We start from the raw sequence: 18,567 nt of genomic DNA on the forward strand, positions 1-18,567 counted from the left end.
TCACTTCTGTGTCACTGTTAGAGGCACAGTATACTAACCTCGAAAAAGGGCATAGCAAAATTTAAAATGGGTGGCGAAAGCCAAACACACTCTTGCTAGGCTTATAAATGCCCTAGGGCAGATAGCCTAGTATGAACCTATGAACCTATAGGTTGACCCAACATTAATACTGCAACCAGATTAATAGGGATACTCGCTGATCAATGGTTCTGAAAGTCAGTAAGGACCGAATTCTACAGGCAGGAATCTTAGAAATGAGTACTGCAGCAGTTAAATATATCTTACTACAAATTTAGATACCAAATTAGAAGATAAATGTTTCAGAAGGGGCTACACTTGAGACTTCTATAGCAGAAAACCCCACTGTCTTCAAGCTCTGTCACTGCCCGCCCAACACCCAGCCTGTGGAAAATGTACATCCATCTGTACTATTTCAAGTTCTTTACTGTCCCATCAACTACAAAAAGATCTTTGCCAACACCATAGCATGCCCTACCCAGCACAGCAGCCCAATCTGAAAATTTGCCTAAAGCACCCACAGTACGTACTTGGGCATACCAAGGAGTGGGAATCCACTCAATTGTAATCTATACAGCACTTAGAATGTGAAAAAGCTGAAGCTAAAACGGAATGTTTCATCCACTGCAGACCATAAAATGTTAGAACTGCTGAAGTGTTGAGATTTACTTTTAACTATACCTAGATGTGTAGGGCGTAAAGCAATCATAACATGAATGAAGCAGCATGGACAAGCTTTAAAGCACAATAAAGTCAAATGCACAGTAGTAAAAACAAGCAGAACCACAGCAATATGGACCACACTTACAGAATGAGCCTATGACCTAATGAAAAATGTTTTTTGCTGGATTTCTGGCCATTTGTGTATCTTAACTCAGAATTAAAGCATCACTGCAACAGTTACAAAACATGCAAATCATTCCAATGAAAGGAACACAACTTACTACGTGGAGCCAGCCTGTCTATATAGGACAGCAGCTGGGATTTTGCAACACCAGGATCACCCATTAGACAGATATTGATGTTACCTGCAAGAAAAAAGGAAAAGTATTCCAGCAAAAAAAAAAAAAGAATCCTGTGGTTGAGACTAGGCATTAAAAAAAAAAAAAAAAAAAAAAAGACCAACATGCCTTCACTTCAGAATTTAACTGTACATTCTTTTATAATGAACGCTATTACATTCACCTGCCTCAGGTAAACAGGAGATGAACCTGGCTCATTTTGCTCCAATGACTACTACTGGGAGGCAGGAGTTGTTGAACCTCTAAGCTGGCAGGTGCACAAATAATGCCCCAATATAAAACCAAGGCAAGTCAGTTTCAAAGGGGAAAAGTGGAAGTGCATTTCAGACAGGATCTCACCCACTGCCACAGCGGAGCCAAGATAACCCATACAGGTTAAAACAAAATGGTCACGCAGAAATTCCATACCATCTACAAATTATGCATGCATTAACACAAATTCATGGGTACTTCACATATAAATGTAGACTGAAATATACAAAAAACTATGCATTTATACATTACATACATGCACACAGACTGAACTTGACCTTGTAAGCCAAGGTCTGGCATCTAAACAGACCCAAATCTGATGTTGCACCCAGCTTACAGTCTTGAAATAGACTGATTTTCAGGTCTCTGACCTTAAAGAGTTTCAAGAAACACTCTTGGGAGCCAGAGTGCAATTCACCCAAGTATTACCAAATTACCTGGTCAGGGTCAGGATCCTCTCATGCAAGTGTTTACTCAGCCTACACGGGAAAGATGCAGAGCCCATTATGTCAGGGGAAATGCCAAGCCTTCTGCAGCAGAAGAATCACTTGACAGCTACAGTAGTGAAACCTAAATCCTATGAAAATAGGAGGCTTTCTTTCAATATTACAATCTGATGCAACACACATACACTTGCAATCAGGATTAAAACGTTAAATTGGAGCAACATTTTGCTCCAACATACATCTACAGCAAGGAATGAATCCACTATTTTCACAAAACTATACATTACTTTTATAAAAGCAAACAATGAGAAAAGTCAAATGAGCAAGCTCTTTGCAATTTAAAATCCAAGACATACACACCTCTTATCTTCATCCCTTTTGGCGAATGGTCTACTCCACCAACCAACAGAAGCAGAAGAGCCTTCTTTATATCCTCATGACCGTAGATCTCAGGGGCTATAGAAGCTGCCAGTTTTTCATAAAAGTCTTCCTCTGCAAGACAGTTACATTTTAATAAAACAAATTTTCCCCAAAGTAAATCCACACCAACTTCTCTGAAAATGGCCACCAAAAGACATGATTAAACATGTTCGTTCCAGTTCAGACTCCTGCACTTTTGACAATGCAGCCTCCAACTCATAACATAGCTGGTCTCACTACCCTCTTTGTAGACCTTTCCTTTTTGCTGGTACCAGTGTCACAAATCACTCCTGACTCTCCCCCACACTCACTGTATTCTTCACCTCTCCCCCACACTCGTTGTACTCACCGTTCCTCAATCCTCCCTCTCATTCACACACAGTCTAGAGGCTCCCTTCGCTCTGGAATAGAACCCCAGTCCATGTCAGGCAGAGCCCCCCACTGACCCTCTTCAAGAGAATCTTGAGTGGATGGGGGATCATAGGTTTACCCCGGGTATTACTTGTGTCTCACTACTAGACAGAGGCACAGTAAACTAACCTTAAAAAGGGCACAGTAAACTCAAAATCAAAGGATGGCGAAAGCCAATCACACTCTGGCTAGGCTTATAAATGCTCCAGGGCAGATAGCCTAGTATGAACCCATGAACATATGAACCTCCAGACCTTCATTCCTCCCTAGAGCACATCACCTCTCCAAGATCTCAACCCGTTCCCTACTTTCACTACAGATCACAATGCCATCTGCAATAATAGTCCATGGGGACTACTGTCTGATCTCATCTGTCAACCTGTCCATCACCATTGCAAATAAGGGCTCAGAGCTGATCCTTTATGTTTAAGGTGGAAGTGCGATTACATCACTCCTACTGCACCTCACCACTGTTGCTACCCTTGTACATATCCTGTACCACTTCTGACTTACTCGTACAGTATCACAACTCCTGTCTAGGCACCCTGTCATATGCTTTCTCCAAGTCTACAAACACAATGCAACTCCTCTATACTTCTCCATCACTCAGAGCAAACATCGTATCTGGAGTGCTCTTTCGCAGCTTAAAATACTGCTGTTCACTAATCACCTCCCTTAACCTAGCTAATAGGTAGGTACTAGGCTATTGGCCCTAGGGCCTATATAAGCCTAGCCAAATGGTATCCTGGCTTTCGCCACCCAAACAATTTTCCTGTGCCCTGTCTAGCAGAGCCACAGAATTGATCCCTGGGGTGAATTTCCATCTACCAAGTATTTCTGCATCCTTTCCAGTTGCAGATCTAGATGTGATCAAAGAAGAGACTGTCCACCTGTGTCCCAAGGTCTCATCACACGTTCGGTGTCAAGTATGGTAGTTCATGGGTACGGAGTTTTTACCAAAAGGGATGACAATGCACTTTTTGACACTGAGCTCATGGCGTTGGCACCAAGCATCTGAAGACCTTTTGTAGGATGTCCACACCTATGTTAGCCTGTACTTCAGAGAAGTAGATACCAAACAGGACAGGACCCAGGACAGAACCCTGTGGTACTCCACTGGTCTGAAACTAGACTTGAGTCTGCTACTTTCACAGTATGGGTTCTGTCAGTGAGCCAACCCATCTTGTGACAAGGATTTATACCTAGTTTAGTGAGTTTATCTATAATTCCAGAGTGGGGGATGGGGTCGAAAGCCTTGGCGAGATCTAGATAGGCGGTGCAAACCACCCTACGGCTTTGATGACTGCTTCAAAATAAGAGGTTTAGGAGACACTATTACAAACCCAACTGGTAAGGTCCAGAGTTTGGAGATAATCAATGTCAAATACGTTCCATTGCCTTGCAGACCAGGCTCATCAGGCTAATGGGGCGGTAGTTCCCAGGGTCTGTGGTGGCTCCACCTTTATGGAGTGCGATAACCACTGCTGTGTGCCATTCAGTGGGCACAAAGCCAGAGGTGAAGCTATGATTGAACATGGCACAAAGTGGGGTGCCATTTCGTTCTGTAGTTAGTGTAGAACACAGCCTGGGATGTTGTCAAATCCCATGGATGCTGTGTTCTTGACTTTGGAGAGTTTACCTGTGCAGCCTTGATTACAGGAACTTTGCACTTTTTCAGTATGGAGATGGGCCCTTTGGGGGATGGGAGGTGTAAAGTTAGCACTGAACCCATCTGCCAGGATGCTGGCAATTATCAGTTGGTTCTGTAATACTTAGTGCCATTAACGCTGAGCAGATCTGAGTGTTGCCATGGAGATAGACAGCTATAGAATGCTTTGTGGTTGTCTTTAGAATAAGTGGCAATTTGGTTTTCGTAACTAGCTTTGGAGGATTCTATGAGGGATCTCAGCTTTTTACTGATGCTGACCACGGAGTTCCTCCAATCATGGGATTTTACTCTGTTTCTGTTGTAGAGTTTGTTCATGACAGGGGACCACCAGATTAGCTTCCTTTTTTGGAGGATAGCATCTTGGTTCCGTTTGGGATTGCACGATCCATGCACTCGTGTTAAGTGCTTCTATTGTCCATCAGCACAGGTGTCGAAGTTTGCCACTTACGTCTTATGAAGCATGAAGTTGGTCTTTTTTTTTTTTTTTTTTTTTTACAGGGGTTTCCCTAATGGGGGTGGGATGGGGATGTCTAGGGTGATTAACTTGTGGTCGGATATGACCAACGAGGAATTTACCTCTGGTGTGGAACATCAGTTGCTCGTGTTGGTAATGACCAGGTCTAGGATATTGCTGCCCCTGGTGGAGGTGTGGATAAGTTGATCCAAGGCATTGGAAGTTATGAATTCCAGAAAACGTTGAGCACAAGAGTTGGTACACAAGTAGTGTCTCCCAGTAAGGTGTTAGGTTGTACCCTAATATTTTCCAGTGCATCAAGAAACGAGTAGGATTCCTGGGGCAAGGTGGGGGGATTTGTAGCAAGCTACAATTTGGATTGCAGTCTTGCCCACTTAGTTTAACTGCGATAATCTGACGCATTACACTGAGCAACTAGCCTGGAGGTCTGGTTATCCATAATGAATATTGACACTCCTCTGCCTTTAGTGTTTTGGTCCAGATTAGGTGGCTGAAATGCGTGGTATGTACTGTAGCCTGGTAACGCAGGGGTGTTCTCTGCAGCCTTGAACCAGGTCTGTCACTGCACAGATGTCGATGTTCTCCATTTTAAGGAGTGCCTTGAGTGGGTGCATTTTGAGGTTTAGACCTTTAGCTCAGAGTAGCATTACCCTCAGATTTTGCTTGCCTGTACCAGTTACGGTGGTGAATTTCTCATTTGAACCTTGTCTAAAAAAAAAAGGCACTATATGGGGTGGCAAGAGCCTTAGCCAGTATCCGGAATACCAAGGGCGACAGGTGCAGGCCATCGCTGGCAAAGCATCGTGGTTTGTCGATCATGTCATACCAGGCAGACAGATGCTGGATCTCCTTCGAATGACACCACAAACTTAGCCAATTGTTGAAGTCAATCAATTTGACCTTTTACTGTGGTATCATTATGGGTGATGGCAGGATTCTAATCAGGGCTAGGGTCATACCTGCCTGGGTAACAATATCGGACAGCTGCTCCATGTCTTTTCATGTAGTCCAGGGAGATAAGTCTCAGGTCATTCACACCAACATGGACAATGACACATTTGTACTTGTGGAGTGACCTGGGTGCATGCGTTATGTGGCGGATCTTGGCACCAGACAGGCAGCTGACACTAACTTTCTCCACGTTTAGCCTGGCGAGTGGAACATCAGTGTGCCTGACTATAGAGTCACCTATGACTAGAGTGATGGGTACGTTATGCCTTATGGGCTGTGGTTGAGTGGCACACAGTTTGTGGGCTCTCTCATTTGGGATGTGTTGAGGAGGGGAGGAGGTTGCTTGAGTTTTTGCTTTGAAGGTCCCTGTTGCTTGGGTAGATTTTTGAGAGCCTCCATGAACGTAGGTGTGCGTTTTGGTGGTGTAGGTTTTGAGGGACTATATGAGGAGTGTGGTGCAAATGTTTCCCTTCTCCTCTCATCTGTCTAGTCCAGTCTTGGGTAAAGAGAGCTTTGCTCCAGTCTTGGGTAAAGAGAGCTTTGCTTCCAGTTTGGCTGTATAAGTGCATCTCTCATAGGTTGTAGTGTTGGGTGGTAAGAGAAGAAGATTGTCTGTGTACATGAGGCAACTGTTGCATTTGCCCCAAGATGCCCAGATTCATCAGGTAGACAGGAAAAAGTGGGAGCTGACCCTTAGACATTCTTGGAAAGGTGCTTATAAGTACCAAAACGGTTTTCTTCTAGGGAAGTGGAGTGCTGTAGTAATTTGTAGCTTTAGTGCTTATGAGTTCTGAATAAAAGGGCTGAGCTCAAAGAAACAGATTTCAGTGCTGAAACTAAAAAACTGGCTAGTTCTAAAACAAAGTTAAGCTAGGTTTCCCTACAACACAGAAAGGCTTGGGGGCTCAAACTTAAAGTCTCCTAGATACAGCAAATCTGTATCTGGACTAGACAACTTACAGGAAAGGCAGGAAACTAGCTTAGATTTTTTTTTTTTTTGTAAAGTGGAAAGGAGGAGCAGAAACTTAGTGGGTTGGTCTTCTCAAATGTTATCCCTGGATTAGGTAGAATGAGGTAATGACACTACACTGGGAAGTGTGTCCCAGGTCAAATTTACAGTAGGGGCAGGCATTTGCTAAGCCACCAAGTTAAGAACACAATACCAACAGGGAGGGAAACAATACGATACGCTCCTTGGCAGGAAATCAGAACAAAAAACTCAGATGCTTAATAAATGTAGACATCCACTTAATACCCCACACACAGTGAAACTAGCTAGAAAAGTATACAGACAATAAGTGTTATAAATAACTCATAAAAAATAAAAAAAACAGGATACTCGTTATATATTACAGATCCAAGTTTGCTCAGTTTCCTTCCTCAGATTTGCACAGCGTGAAAGCTTCCACTCCTCTTAGCCATAATTTCATGTTGTGACAGATCAATCGTATCCCTCTGTAGTTACTGCAGCTCTGCACATCACCCTTATTGCTAAAAATTGGTACCAAAACTTAAACCCCCCTCAGGGATCCCCTCACTTTCCTAGACTTGGCTGCAGGCCCAAGAAAGTTCAGACATCACGTGTTCTGCAGCTAAACATTAGGAATCTTTAAAACAGAGACATGCAACTACAATTCCCCACCAAGGGTATATGGGGAGGACAAGCCTGCATGTGAAAACATGGCACACTTGAAGCACCTGAAGACAGGGACACTTGGGTGGCTCTAGATACAGTGAGAAGTTCCGAGTAGGACCTCGGAGGATTCAGAGATCTGAGTGAGGTGCTGAAGGAAGGGGGCAAGCAGTATAGCAGAAAGCCTCCTGAAATCACTTCTAGTTGAGAGTATTCAGCTATTTTCCATATACTGGTAAAGATGGTCACTGTTCATCCTCTACTTTATAAATGCCAGGAGGTTCCATTGACTTTCAGGTGTGTAGCAAAGGGACTGTCCAGAATCCTACATTGAATAGCAAAGCCACCAAAACTGGTGGCACACCTGCAGCTCGAGCTGAATGAAATGCCTAAACTACAAAAATCTGTTGTGTGGAAAAACTGCTCTAGGACACCAAGCAGCTCTCCTGAGGTGTAAGTGGAAACACTATACAAAGGAAAGGGTGTGCAAATGAATTCACCTAGGACAGAGTTCAGAGAGATGCCAAAAACCTAAGGAAATGGGCAAGAAACTTTGTTAGACACCACACCCAGGAGTGATCAAGGCCATTATCCATTCCGTTCTCTCAACTTTACCTTGGGTCCTGTAACGTCTTGGGGAAAGCTCTGAAGTTCAACAAAATATTAGCGCCAGGAAATTATGGCTAGGCTTGTATAAGCCCCCTAGGTCAGACAAGTACCAACCTATGAACCTATATAATCCAGGGTAGATGTGCAGACTAAATGCCCCATTAATAGCACTACAGAAAAGTTGCTTAGAGAGGTTTAAAAATACTGCATAAAGCTGCCATTTAGGACTTAAATGAAAAAAAAAGTGTGCACGTCTTGCTTGCAGTCTTTCTTCTGGGATGACACAAAGGCTTCCTGCTCTGCAAATCCAATTTACTGCAAACTTATTTTTACTGTTATTTCCCACTTGAAAACGGACTTCTTGTGGGATGGGGGAGTAGAGCTTTGCATTTTTGGGGCCCTCCTGAATTTGATTGTGATGACAAATCTCAGTGACCACATAAGGGGCCCAAGGCACTGCTCCCTAGATAAACAGTGTTTGACTACAGGCACGGACATTGAGGGGCAATGTTCAGCTTACCCACCTTATGGGGCATGGGGGAGAGCCTAGTTAATAGCACTGAGTAAGACTCTTTGTTCTGCAAAAGCAGTGCGTTCCATTTTGCTTGGAGGTAGCACACAAACATTGCCTAAGCGCAGCAAATGGAGTGCAAAAGGATGTCATGGTGTAGTGGGGGCATGGGCGCACACCAGCAACAGTATAATGCTGCACCAGTATTCCTGACCTCCTCAGAGAACTGGACACTAGTAATTTGAGCCAGGTGACTAAACTGTGTTCAGCAGACCTGGTGGGAGAAAAAGCTGGTGGCGGCTGGACAGCTGCAAAGGAGAAAAAAGTTCACCTGCCTCTTATGGTAAACTACTCTAGTTCCCTTTAGGACAGACTAGCCATGCCATGGGTCTCGGTGACACTTTGCATGCTACCCCTGTCCACTAGTTCACCCCCCTTCTCTGCTGGGATGATGGTTCTGAAGGGCAGGGGTTTCTAGGTTATGTATACCTTCCCAGCCAGCTTGCTCTCAACATCCATGATGTTTGGTGCCAGCATTTTTGTAGAATTGTCTCACTTGAATGACTGAAGAAAATACAGACAAGGTTTGGTCATTTTTAAACTAAGGTACAAGATTTGAATATTTAGATATCAAGTGGAACAATAATTGTGGTTTTAAAGTAGCACATAGAGGTGTATACAATTTAAATTGCGTTACTAACAATGATTTAATTAACAGTTGCTGCTTAAAGATGAACCGATGCAAAGTGTTATTCTGGAGGAAGTCCTAAATCTGTAGGAATGAAAGTGCTTAATGTTGTACATTCTTTTTAATTAACTGTTTCCATTATTCTGCTCCATTACTGTTCATTTTACTCCACCACGTTGTCACATATTGGTTGGCTTTGGTTCATACACTTAACAGCAGCATTTGGATTTGGTTTTCATTACCTTTTTAACCCAAAAGCTAGTCAACTTCAGAATTTAGTAAAGGAGTACAGGAAGCAAGTCCCCATGCTTGGGGTATGAGGACCTTGTGCCATTTCACCTGGGGTTTATATATTTTCTTTCCACAATTTCACAATCCTGCTGACAAACTCCTCCACTTTCTTCTGGGGGTGGTGCATTTTTTTCCCTTAAAACAAGGGGTCCTGCCCAAGGGGCAGCTGTGTTTGAGATATATAAATGTATATATAATATATAACACACGATACATAATGTATAAATATATAACATTTATAAATACATACACACTCGCTAGATTATATATATATATATATATATATTATATATATAAATATATAAAATACATAAAAATAAAGCATCCCGGGACTAGAGGGGTTACCAATTCTTTTCATCCCCATGGGAATAAGGCCAATAAAAGCGATCTTTAATCAAATGGGATAGGTTAGAGCACAAACATGTAAAACTGTGAATAAAATAGTTCACCGGGGCAGCTAGCAAAGTAGCACCTCATGAGTCTTCACTGAAGTGCCCCATTTAGTAGAATAGAGTACATGAACGGAGATTGCAAACTACTACACAGCACTGCCAAATTCAATACAATTTTAGTGTTATTAAAAAAAGCCACCATTATGAAAGGGAAGGATGCATACATTAGTTATAACTTCTGCAATTTACTGTACAAAGAAAAAGATTACTGTACAAAGAAATAAAGAACTAGAAATTAAGTAAAGAACCAAATACCCGCAATTACTCTTAGCTCATCCTCAGTCATTTCTTCTGTTCCAAGCTCATCGTCTTCAGTTTTATTCATTTTAACAATTCTGTGAGCATCCAAGTAAGTTTCTGACAGCAAGCCCTGAAATGCAAGAGAAAAATTTAAAGTCTGTTTCACAAAAAAAATCAACGTGCATCACCCCCACCAGCAGTGTGGATCAGTTGGAAATAACCACACTCTCCAGAAATACATAAACAGTCTTGTCAGATACCGGACAGCTCTTCCCTTCCATTGAGCCCCAACTTTCAAACCCAGAACCCTTTACACTTGCATTGCAAGTTAAACTAACATGCACTAATGGGAGGAGAAAACTGTTTTCAACTCAACATGGTGTCTTAAAAAATGAAAGCACTTGCTACATTAAAAGATCACAGTCAACAAGCACAACTTTGTTTGCTGGAGAATACAGGTCAGTATTGGTGTTTGGGTCTCCTTTGAGATAAAGAGCACCAGACCCCCCCAAACAATTATTTTCAGAATGCACCACTGACTGAAACCCCAAGCAAAGAAAGCCAGTAAAAGGCATGATCAAGGCAACCACCAAAAAACAAAACTAGAGACTTGGGCCTAACCACAAGGACACCTGCACAAAAAAAATGTCAAAAGCTTTAAATAAAAATGTGTGTTATTACAGATGCAAAAAGGATGGGACCTAGCACCTGTATCCCAGGTGGCTCAATGGAACAGACTCTTGAGAACTGTGGAAACAACTGGCCCCCCTATCTCTGGCCAAATCCAACTGTAATGAGAGACAAGGGGTATGATGGCGTGGCCCCCAGTAGCTGCACACAAAATAGGGGAAGTCTATCCTGAAAGGCTACAGAAGTGAGAAGACTCCTGGTCAATGCCTTGTGGCTTTTTAGAAGATAGTTGTTTGCCCTTAGAGAGTAAACACACATAGGGAAAGGGAGGTCAATCTAGGATAAGGAAGATCACTTCCTATTTAGACTAACCTAACTTATTTTTAGGAGACAAATAAATTGGTCTTTGGTTTTTCTAATTTGTTTCCTATGCAAGCAGTAGTATCCAGCTGACTATGAACATCAAAAATGCAGCTTTGTTCAGTCAAGTCAGAGAATAGTTAGGAGAAAAAACTGATCAATAGACTGGTTAATATTGGTTTGAGATTGAACTTGGACTTTAGAAGAAAAGGAAGGGTTAGTTCTGGAGTCCTTGAACTATACCAGATAAGGTGATAAGGTGAACTTAAAGCAGATTCAGAAATCTGAAAAAAGAAGTCTCTTCAAAATAAACAGCCAGCAAAAAAAAGCACACTTGTACTTCAATAACTAGAAAAGAAGGGCTAACATCGGGAAGGGAGGTAGAATTAGGGGAGGATGTCAGATCTACGATCCAGGGAGAAAAAGGAGGATGTTTCACAAGGCGTTTTAGGAGAAAAACTCTTAAAAAAACAAGGCATTACCTGAGACTTGATGAAATTGTGTCATGCAAGCCAACATGATATGATAAAAGCAGCCAGTTGAAAAAACCTACGGCGATGAAAAAAACAGAATGAAAACAGCGAAAAAAATCGCAAATTGTAAAGGCATCAAATAAGAAAGAAAAAGTAATAGCTCTTCTGCTTGCATGCTAGCCCAAAACTTTCTAGCCGCCACTAAAATAGCTGAGTCAGAAAGTCAGAACTGGCTAGGAGAAGACACTAAAAGGCCTCTGAGTCAGAAATCATTGGTAGCCTGGAAATGGAAGGATCAACCCGCAAACCATGAGTGGAGATGCTAGGGCTGTGAACTGGTGTGATGTACAGACGACTGGGCAAATTGATCGAGGATTTAGAAGACAATGAGGTGTAGGCCACGAAGAAAACAATGTAGAGAAATTTATCTCTCAATGTGGGAATCAATGGAAAGGAGTGAAAAGTATAAAGAGGAGGAAAGGTGGGAAAATGAATGACTTGTGGAATCAATGGAAAGGGAGGAAAGAGGTGAAGGGGTTGGGGAGATTGCTGGTTTGAGGGAGGCTAACTGATTGTTTGGAGGGGTGAGTAATTTCAGTTTGGCAAATCTGAAACAGATTGAAAAGGTAACCACCGGAGATTGCAGAACAGATCACTGCCTCATTGTCCGAAAAACAGGTTGGACCTGCAATAGAGTGGACTCAGAAACCGCGCTGCTGAGAAGACGATATCCAAAGATCCTGCTTGCACAAGGGATAGACAGCTCGGGAGCCCTGTTTGATGATGTATTACACCACGGACATGTTGTCATGCCAAAACTGAGATAGTCCCTGTGGAAGAAAGTCCTGGAGGAAGAAGTCCATTAATGTTACTCATCAGTCGTATGTGCATGTGCACCGCCTGCATGGCTGCCGATCCCGTGACCATCCTGCCTGCACGCCTCCCAGCTGGGATCAGACGTCCAATCCGTGGGTGACTGTGGCAAGCGAGTGGGGGACGGCCCCACGAAGAAGAGGCCCGAATAGGGAAGATCCGAGGCATCAAGATGAGCCCTGGAATGTCACCAAGGGGAGATCTCGTGGGCTCATGGAGGAGCCCCATGAAGATATCATGCGATACTGCAGGTCTGCATTACTAGCCAGATGTGGAAGCGGTGCAAGTGGGGTTCAAATGGCTGCAGCCATTAGGCCTAGAAACCTTTCAAGACAAACCCCGCGTGAATTTGAACAACTGTAACAGGGGAAACAAATGGCTGCAGTCAGTAGAAACACAAAGGCTGTTCAACTGGCGCCTTTTTTGACTGTATTAGAATCAAGAAGCCAAGGTGATTTTTTGAATTCCTTTAATCCTTCAAATTTACCGAAATTTTTGGGTTGCTGCAACAGCCTAGCGTGTAGTTCAAGGATCAAGAAAGCGAGAGGAGGGCGGAGAGGATTTAGTCGTCCAAATGAGGAAAACACCTGGAATGCAAAGTCTGGAGATGTTGGGTGACCACTGGATAGGGTCGCTTGGAGAAGGCGTGATATGAGCCAGTCGGCTGGATACTGCCATGCATTTACTTGGTCTGCGGCACTGTTTGATGGTTTTTTCCAGGAGTTTTGAAACTTCCTGTCTTGCCAAATCCCTTTGACGGTGAGATGATGTCTGGAAGGGTAGAGGTGCGAGAAAACCTTCGAAGGGATTTTGTAACCTCGGATAAGATCACTGTACTTACTTTTCTTCTTGTATTAGGGATTGCTGTGCTACTGGGTACAAATTCTTCCTTCCGACTGCTCCCAAGGGTGGACAGTCGGGCAACAATCAGGATGCTGAAAAGGAAGCCTCTCCCTCCTGGAACTCTGGTTCCCTGGACCCCTGCCTCCGGGGCTGCTGCCTCCTATTATTTTACCCCTCTGCCTCTGGGGGTAACTGGACACGCGGTAGTGTGTGTAGCTCATTGGCCTTTACGGAACTTCTTCCCCTTCTGACCCTTGGGATATGGTCTAGGAGTGAAAACTGACTCACGGCAGAAAGAAAGAGTTTTGCCCTGCTCACATCTGGTCAAAGTAGTATCCTCTCACCTCCAGGTCCAAACAACCGCCAAAGGGGTGTTGGTGAAGGACGCTTAAAAAAGGGCCCACTAAATTACACGCGCCAATCAGGCTTGGCGGAGCAATAGCAACACCGGCCCTGTCGCCCATCGGCGCTCGGGCTGGGCTGCATAAGAGAGGAGCAGAGTGGTTAGATTGGATATAAAGTGAAGGCAAGCAAGCTGGCAGAGGCCTGCTTTCCTGGGCCCCAGCAGCCCGAGGGAGTTCCTTCCCTAATCCCTCGTTCTAGCCTGGTGAAGTGACAAAGAAGTGTCAGCTTAAAGGTAGCCTGGCGTCGCTGCAAAAAGGTCGCTGAAAACATACGCTTCCTTACCATGTCCTCCATGGTTATAGATAGGATGGGAGAGGATGGAGGTCCTGCCATCCATCCTAGCCTCCGCTCTAGTGGCCGCTACCATAGCATCCACAGATGGACCTTGGACAGGAACTGGGGGCCGTGATGAACTTGGATGGTGGATGGAAACCTGGGTGGAACAGAATCTGGAGTTACCTGGCCTCCGCGAGCCCGCACACCACCCGCTGGAGCGAAGGCGGAGACTGAGGGTCGGTGTGAGGTCGAGGTAAAGCTTTGGAGGTATACCGACTCCGACTCAGAGGGGGAGGGTCAATGGAGGTCTCTTCCCCCTCTCCCTTTGAGATGTCTGAAAATGAGTGTGAGAGAGAGGACCTCAGAGGAGGGAGAGTGGACTCTCCCTCAAGTCGGTGGAAGTCAACCAGAGTAGTAGGGAGTCTGTGTCATTCTGTGTAGCCACGCCCCTTTCGAGGTGTCCCCCAGGAGGTCTCTCTTCCAGGGGAGGAGAGCAGGAGGGTGGGGAAACCTGGGAAGAGGGGGCCCCTGGAGCAAAGAGGCTGGCAAGAGGCAGCTGGCAGGAGCAGCAGCTGGGAGGAGAGAGGAGCTAGATGTCAGGGACATTTTCTGACAGCACTGGTCACCTTCTTGAAGCTCCCCTTCCTTTCCCCTAGACATCCTAAAAGGATAGACACAACACAAACAGTCCCCAACACACACACAGATCCACACAGGACAGACACACAGGGAATAACTTGGGGGGGAAAACTTTAAACTAAAAAAAAAAAAAAAACTAACTTAAAAGTTTAAAGGGGAAGGAATAGGGTGCAGTAAAATTCAATCTCTAATAAAAGGGAAAAGGAAAAAAAAATGTCCTAATTCTTAAGGCGAGATTGACAACTTAACATCTACATTTAAACAAGAGATTTTTGAAAGATATAAAGAAATGTGAACATGGAAAATGAAAAAATCAGATATAGTAGAAATTAAAATGCACAGTCCTAATATGGTGAGAGAATTTCACAACACCAAAAAAAAAAAAAATGAATTAGTATAATAAAAACAGAAACAGAAGTCTTGGATTATCTGAAATTAAGAATCGTGTAGGGAATACACCACAAATAATGCCACACTGATGGGATGAGTCTTCAGAGTAAGGGTAAACAGGTGGAAGTTGGAGTTATCAAAGAGACACTGACTTCATGCACTGGTTGCTACGCCACCTTCATACTCACCATATAAACCGGAGGAGTTTGCTCGACTGCTGTGTTGCATTGCTCTGGTAGCCAAAATCTGCACAAGGAACTTTGTTAGTCTAATCAAAAAGACAGCAAGAGAGGAACTCCGCCTTTGAAAGAATACGGCAGTTGGAACATTCTACCAACTAACTGTAATGCTTGCTTTACGAGTGCTTAACAGGCAAACAAGGTACCCACTGTGTTTGGTTTGATTTTGCAGAGGAAGCAGCCAGATTGACTACACACTTCCTTAAACTAGTCCAATGGTCAACTGGGGTACAACTACTTACATGGACATCTGGAAAAAGCTGTCTGAAGCAGGATTCCACCTTCAGCAAGTGCCAGGAGGATGCTAAAATTCGAAAGCAACAATTAATTTACTACCACTCCTATACCGTTCCACTAACGGCTTACCTGAACAACTTGTCTGAAGCCAGTCTTTAGTAAGGGGAGAAAGATGCCAGTCACACTGACATGGTCTCCAGGCTGAGCAAGTCGTGTATTCTCTCCTCGCACAAACACCGTCATGCTACGAGGGATATTACCCACAGGGACCTGGTCACTCTAAAACACAACACAGAAGTTTGTTAACACCATTCAGCAGTATGCAAAATGCCCAAGTCCTAAAACAGAAGTTGCAAATACGATAACACTCCCCCACAAAAAAAGCAAAACACAATTCCTGAAATAAGAGAAATTTCATACTCACATGTTCCTGAATCTTAAGCTCCTGAAATTTGATAAATTTTGAACCTCTTGTTTGCAAGTACAGCCTGCCACCAGACTTGTTGGTTTGACACTCTCTGCTTGGGCACATGATCAGAGGTGTGAAAGTAGGAGATTGAATCTACAGTAAAACATGCACAAAATGGTTAAAAAAAAAATCAAACTAGCACAAGATAGTAAATACCGAACCAAGTCAATCTCATTTTCAGAGAGCAAATTTAGTTCATTACCACCCTGCGACACTTGTGTCTAATATAGTGGTCTATACACACTGAGCAGAGTGGATGAGAGGTGTTGACTCCAACTCTTAGCAGAGATATACAAGTATGTTTTTTCGATTTACAGTTTATTGTTTTTAGCAATTTATATATAGCACTTACTGTAATCTGCACGGGTAACAGACCTGTTTGCAGTTAAAAGCATTCTGTATCTTTACAAATCTTTATCTGCTTAAAAACTTTCATTTTGTGGCTTTCTGCAGTGCTTTGTAAGCTAATAGCTTTAGTGTCCCCACCCACCCTCCCTGTTTGTGGCTTTGTGTTATACTTGGTGGCTTTGCAGTTGCCTGCCCCTACTGTAAATCTGATCTGGGACACTCCTCCCAGTCTAGTGTTATTAGCTCATTCTACCCAATAGAGAGAACATTTGATAAGGCCTTCTGTTTCCCCTTTTCCCTTTCCAAAAATAAAAAATTTTTTTTTTGCCTAAATTTCCTTATGTTCTGACTGTGCTTCAAACACTGATATACATCAAATATATATATATATATATATATATATATATATATATATATATATATATATATATGATTTTCTGTGCTCAGAGCTATCCAGACCTTGCTGTGGTCGAGGGAAGTCCTACTGCCTACCAGTGGGACTGGTGAGCATTGTACTGCCCAACGCTAGAGGAGTGGTGTCCAGCTCTGACACTAATTTTATTAGCCTTTTTTGGGAGGGTTTCTATCCCTTTCAACATTCTGGCTTAAAAACATGTAGGTTTGCACATTTTTCACATCGTGCAGCACTACAAGGCTACAGTTAAACCATTCCAGGTGCCAGAAAGTCTGCTCTTCAAATTTTCCCTTAAAACTAGCTGGTTTCTCAGTAGCAACACTAAAATCTGAACTCCTGTGACTAGCACTTACTCTAGAACCTGCTGGAAAGCACTAGGAAGCCTGAAACTGATACAAGCACTCAGCTCTCCTTTGTCAATAAGGAAAAAATTAATCATAGGCACTAAACGGCCTACAGTTGCAAAACACCTTGCAAAGGTAAGGGAAACCAGCTCTTAAAACCTTACAAAAAAGCACCTAGACAGGCATATCCAAGGGTCAGCTTCCGGTGATTTCTCCAGTCCACCTGGTGAATCTGGGCATACTGGGGCAATGCTGCAACTGCCTCATGTATACAGACAATCCAATCCTCTCCTCCTACCACCCAACACTACAACCTGCGAGAGATGCACTTACATAGCCAAACTGGAAGCAAAGCTCTCTCTGGTCAAGACTGTGCTAGACTGTCAAGAGCTAACACATGCATTGCACCTCTAGCAACTCATAGCCCTTCAAAACCCACACCTGCATTGCACCTCTAGCAACTCATAGCCCTTCAAAACCCACACCACCAACACAGAGCAGCACTAAACCCACATATGCGGAGGCCCTTAACCTTACCAAGCAACAAGGACCTCCGAAGCTGAAACACAAACAGTCACAACCAAAGGGGCACAATCCAAATTGTAGCTCGTTACAGATCCCCCCCCCCCCAAGATTCTCACTACACCATCCTAAACATACTGGAAAATAAGAAACACCCTAATGCTGGGTAATTTCAACTACCCTGCCATTAATTGGGAAAACTACTGCGGAACCAACTCCTTTTCCCAACTGTTTTTGGAATTCATAAATTCAACACCCTGGATCAACTAATCCATTGTCCCACCAGGGGCTCCAATATCTTAGACCTGGTCATTACCAACATGGGAGATAGATGCTCCACACCAGTGGTAACCCCCTCATTGGTCAGGTCTGACCATAAGCAAATAACCTTTGACATCCACATCTCACCCCACCCCCCCAAAGTAAGGAAACTTCCTTAAACTTCTCCAAAGCCAACTTCATGCTACTGAAGTCAGAAGTGACAAACTTCACAACACCCAAGCAGGCAGGATCTTGGAAGTTCGACTGCAGAATCCTACACTAAGGCACTGTACGAGCACATCCACTCGTACATGAATCGTGCCATCCAATAGAACCAAGATGCTCTTCTCCAAAAAAAAAAAGAAGCCAATCTGGTGGTCCCCCGCTATAAACAAACTATACAAAAGGAAGAAACCGCTGCAGAAGAGAGGAAAATTCCAGGATGCTAACCCCCCCCCAGCCTCAGTAAGAAGCAGAGATCCCTCAAAATCCTCAAAAGCTAGTTACGAAAAAAAAATTGCCAAAGATTCCAAAGACAACCACAAGGCATTCTACAGTTATGTCAAGAATCTAAATGGCAATGCTCAGATCTGCTCTGAGCTACAACAGAATGCCATTAAATATACTGATCCAAAGGACATTGCCAATATTCTGGCAGCTCGATTTAGTGCCTTCACCCCCCTCTCACCCCCTAAAGGGCCCATCTCAATACCAAAAGATTGCCAAATTCAGATAATTACAGCCACACAGGTAAA

The 18,567-nt window shown here is 43.5% G+C and overlaps 1 protein-coding gene across 5 annotated transcripts in view; it reads right to left on the bottom strand.

Moving 5' to 3' along the window:
* Positions 1-18,567, bottom strand: part of MCM7 (minichromosome maintenance complex component 7) — a 120,152-nt gene that overhangs the window by 86,871 nt on the left and 14,714 nt on the right. For all 5 annotated transcript variants that reach the window (XM_044077367.1, XM_044077369.1, XM_044077368.1 and 2 more), the window contains exons 6-10: positions 15,878-16,015; positions 15,583-15,732; positions 10,104-10,218; positions 2,099-2,230; positions 963-1,046 (exon numbers count right to left, since the gene is read on the bottom strand). In XM_044077367.1, the coding sequence (XP_043933302.1) occupies positions 963-1,046; positions 2,099-2,230; positions 10,104-10,218; positions 15,583-15,732; positions 15,878-16,015 (619 nt within the window). The remainder of the gene's footprint in view (positions 1-962; positions 1,047-2,098; positions 2,231-10,103; positions 10,219-15,582; positions 15,733-15,877; positions 16,016-18,567) is intronic.

Source organism: Protopterus annectens, chromosome 7.part0 (assembly GCF_019279795.1).
Source record: "Protopterus annectens isolate FY-2018-M chromosome 7.part0, PAN1.0, whole genome shotgun sequence".
Taxonomy (NCBI): Eukaryota; Metazoa; Chordata; order Ceratodontiformes; family Protopteridae; genus Protopterus; species Protopterus annectens.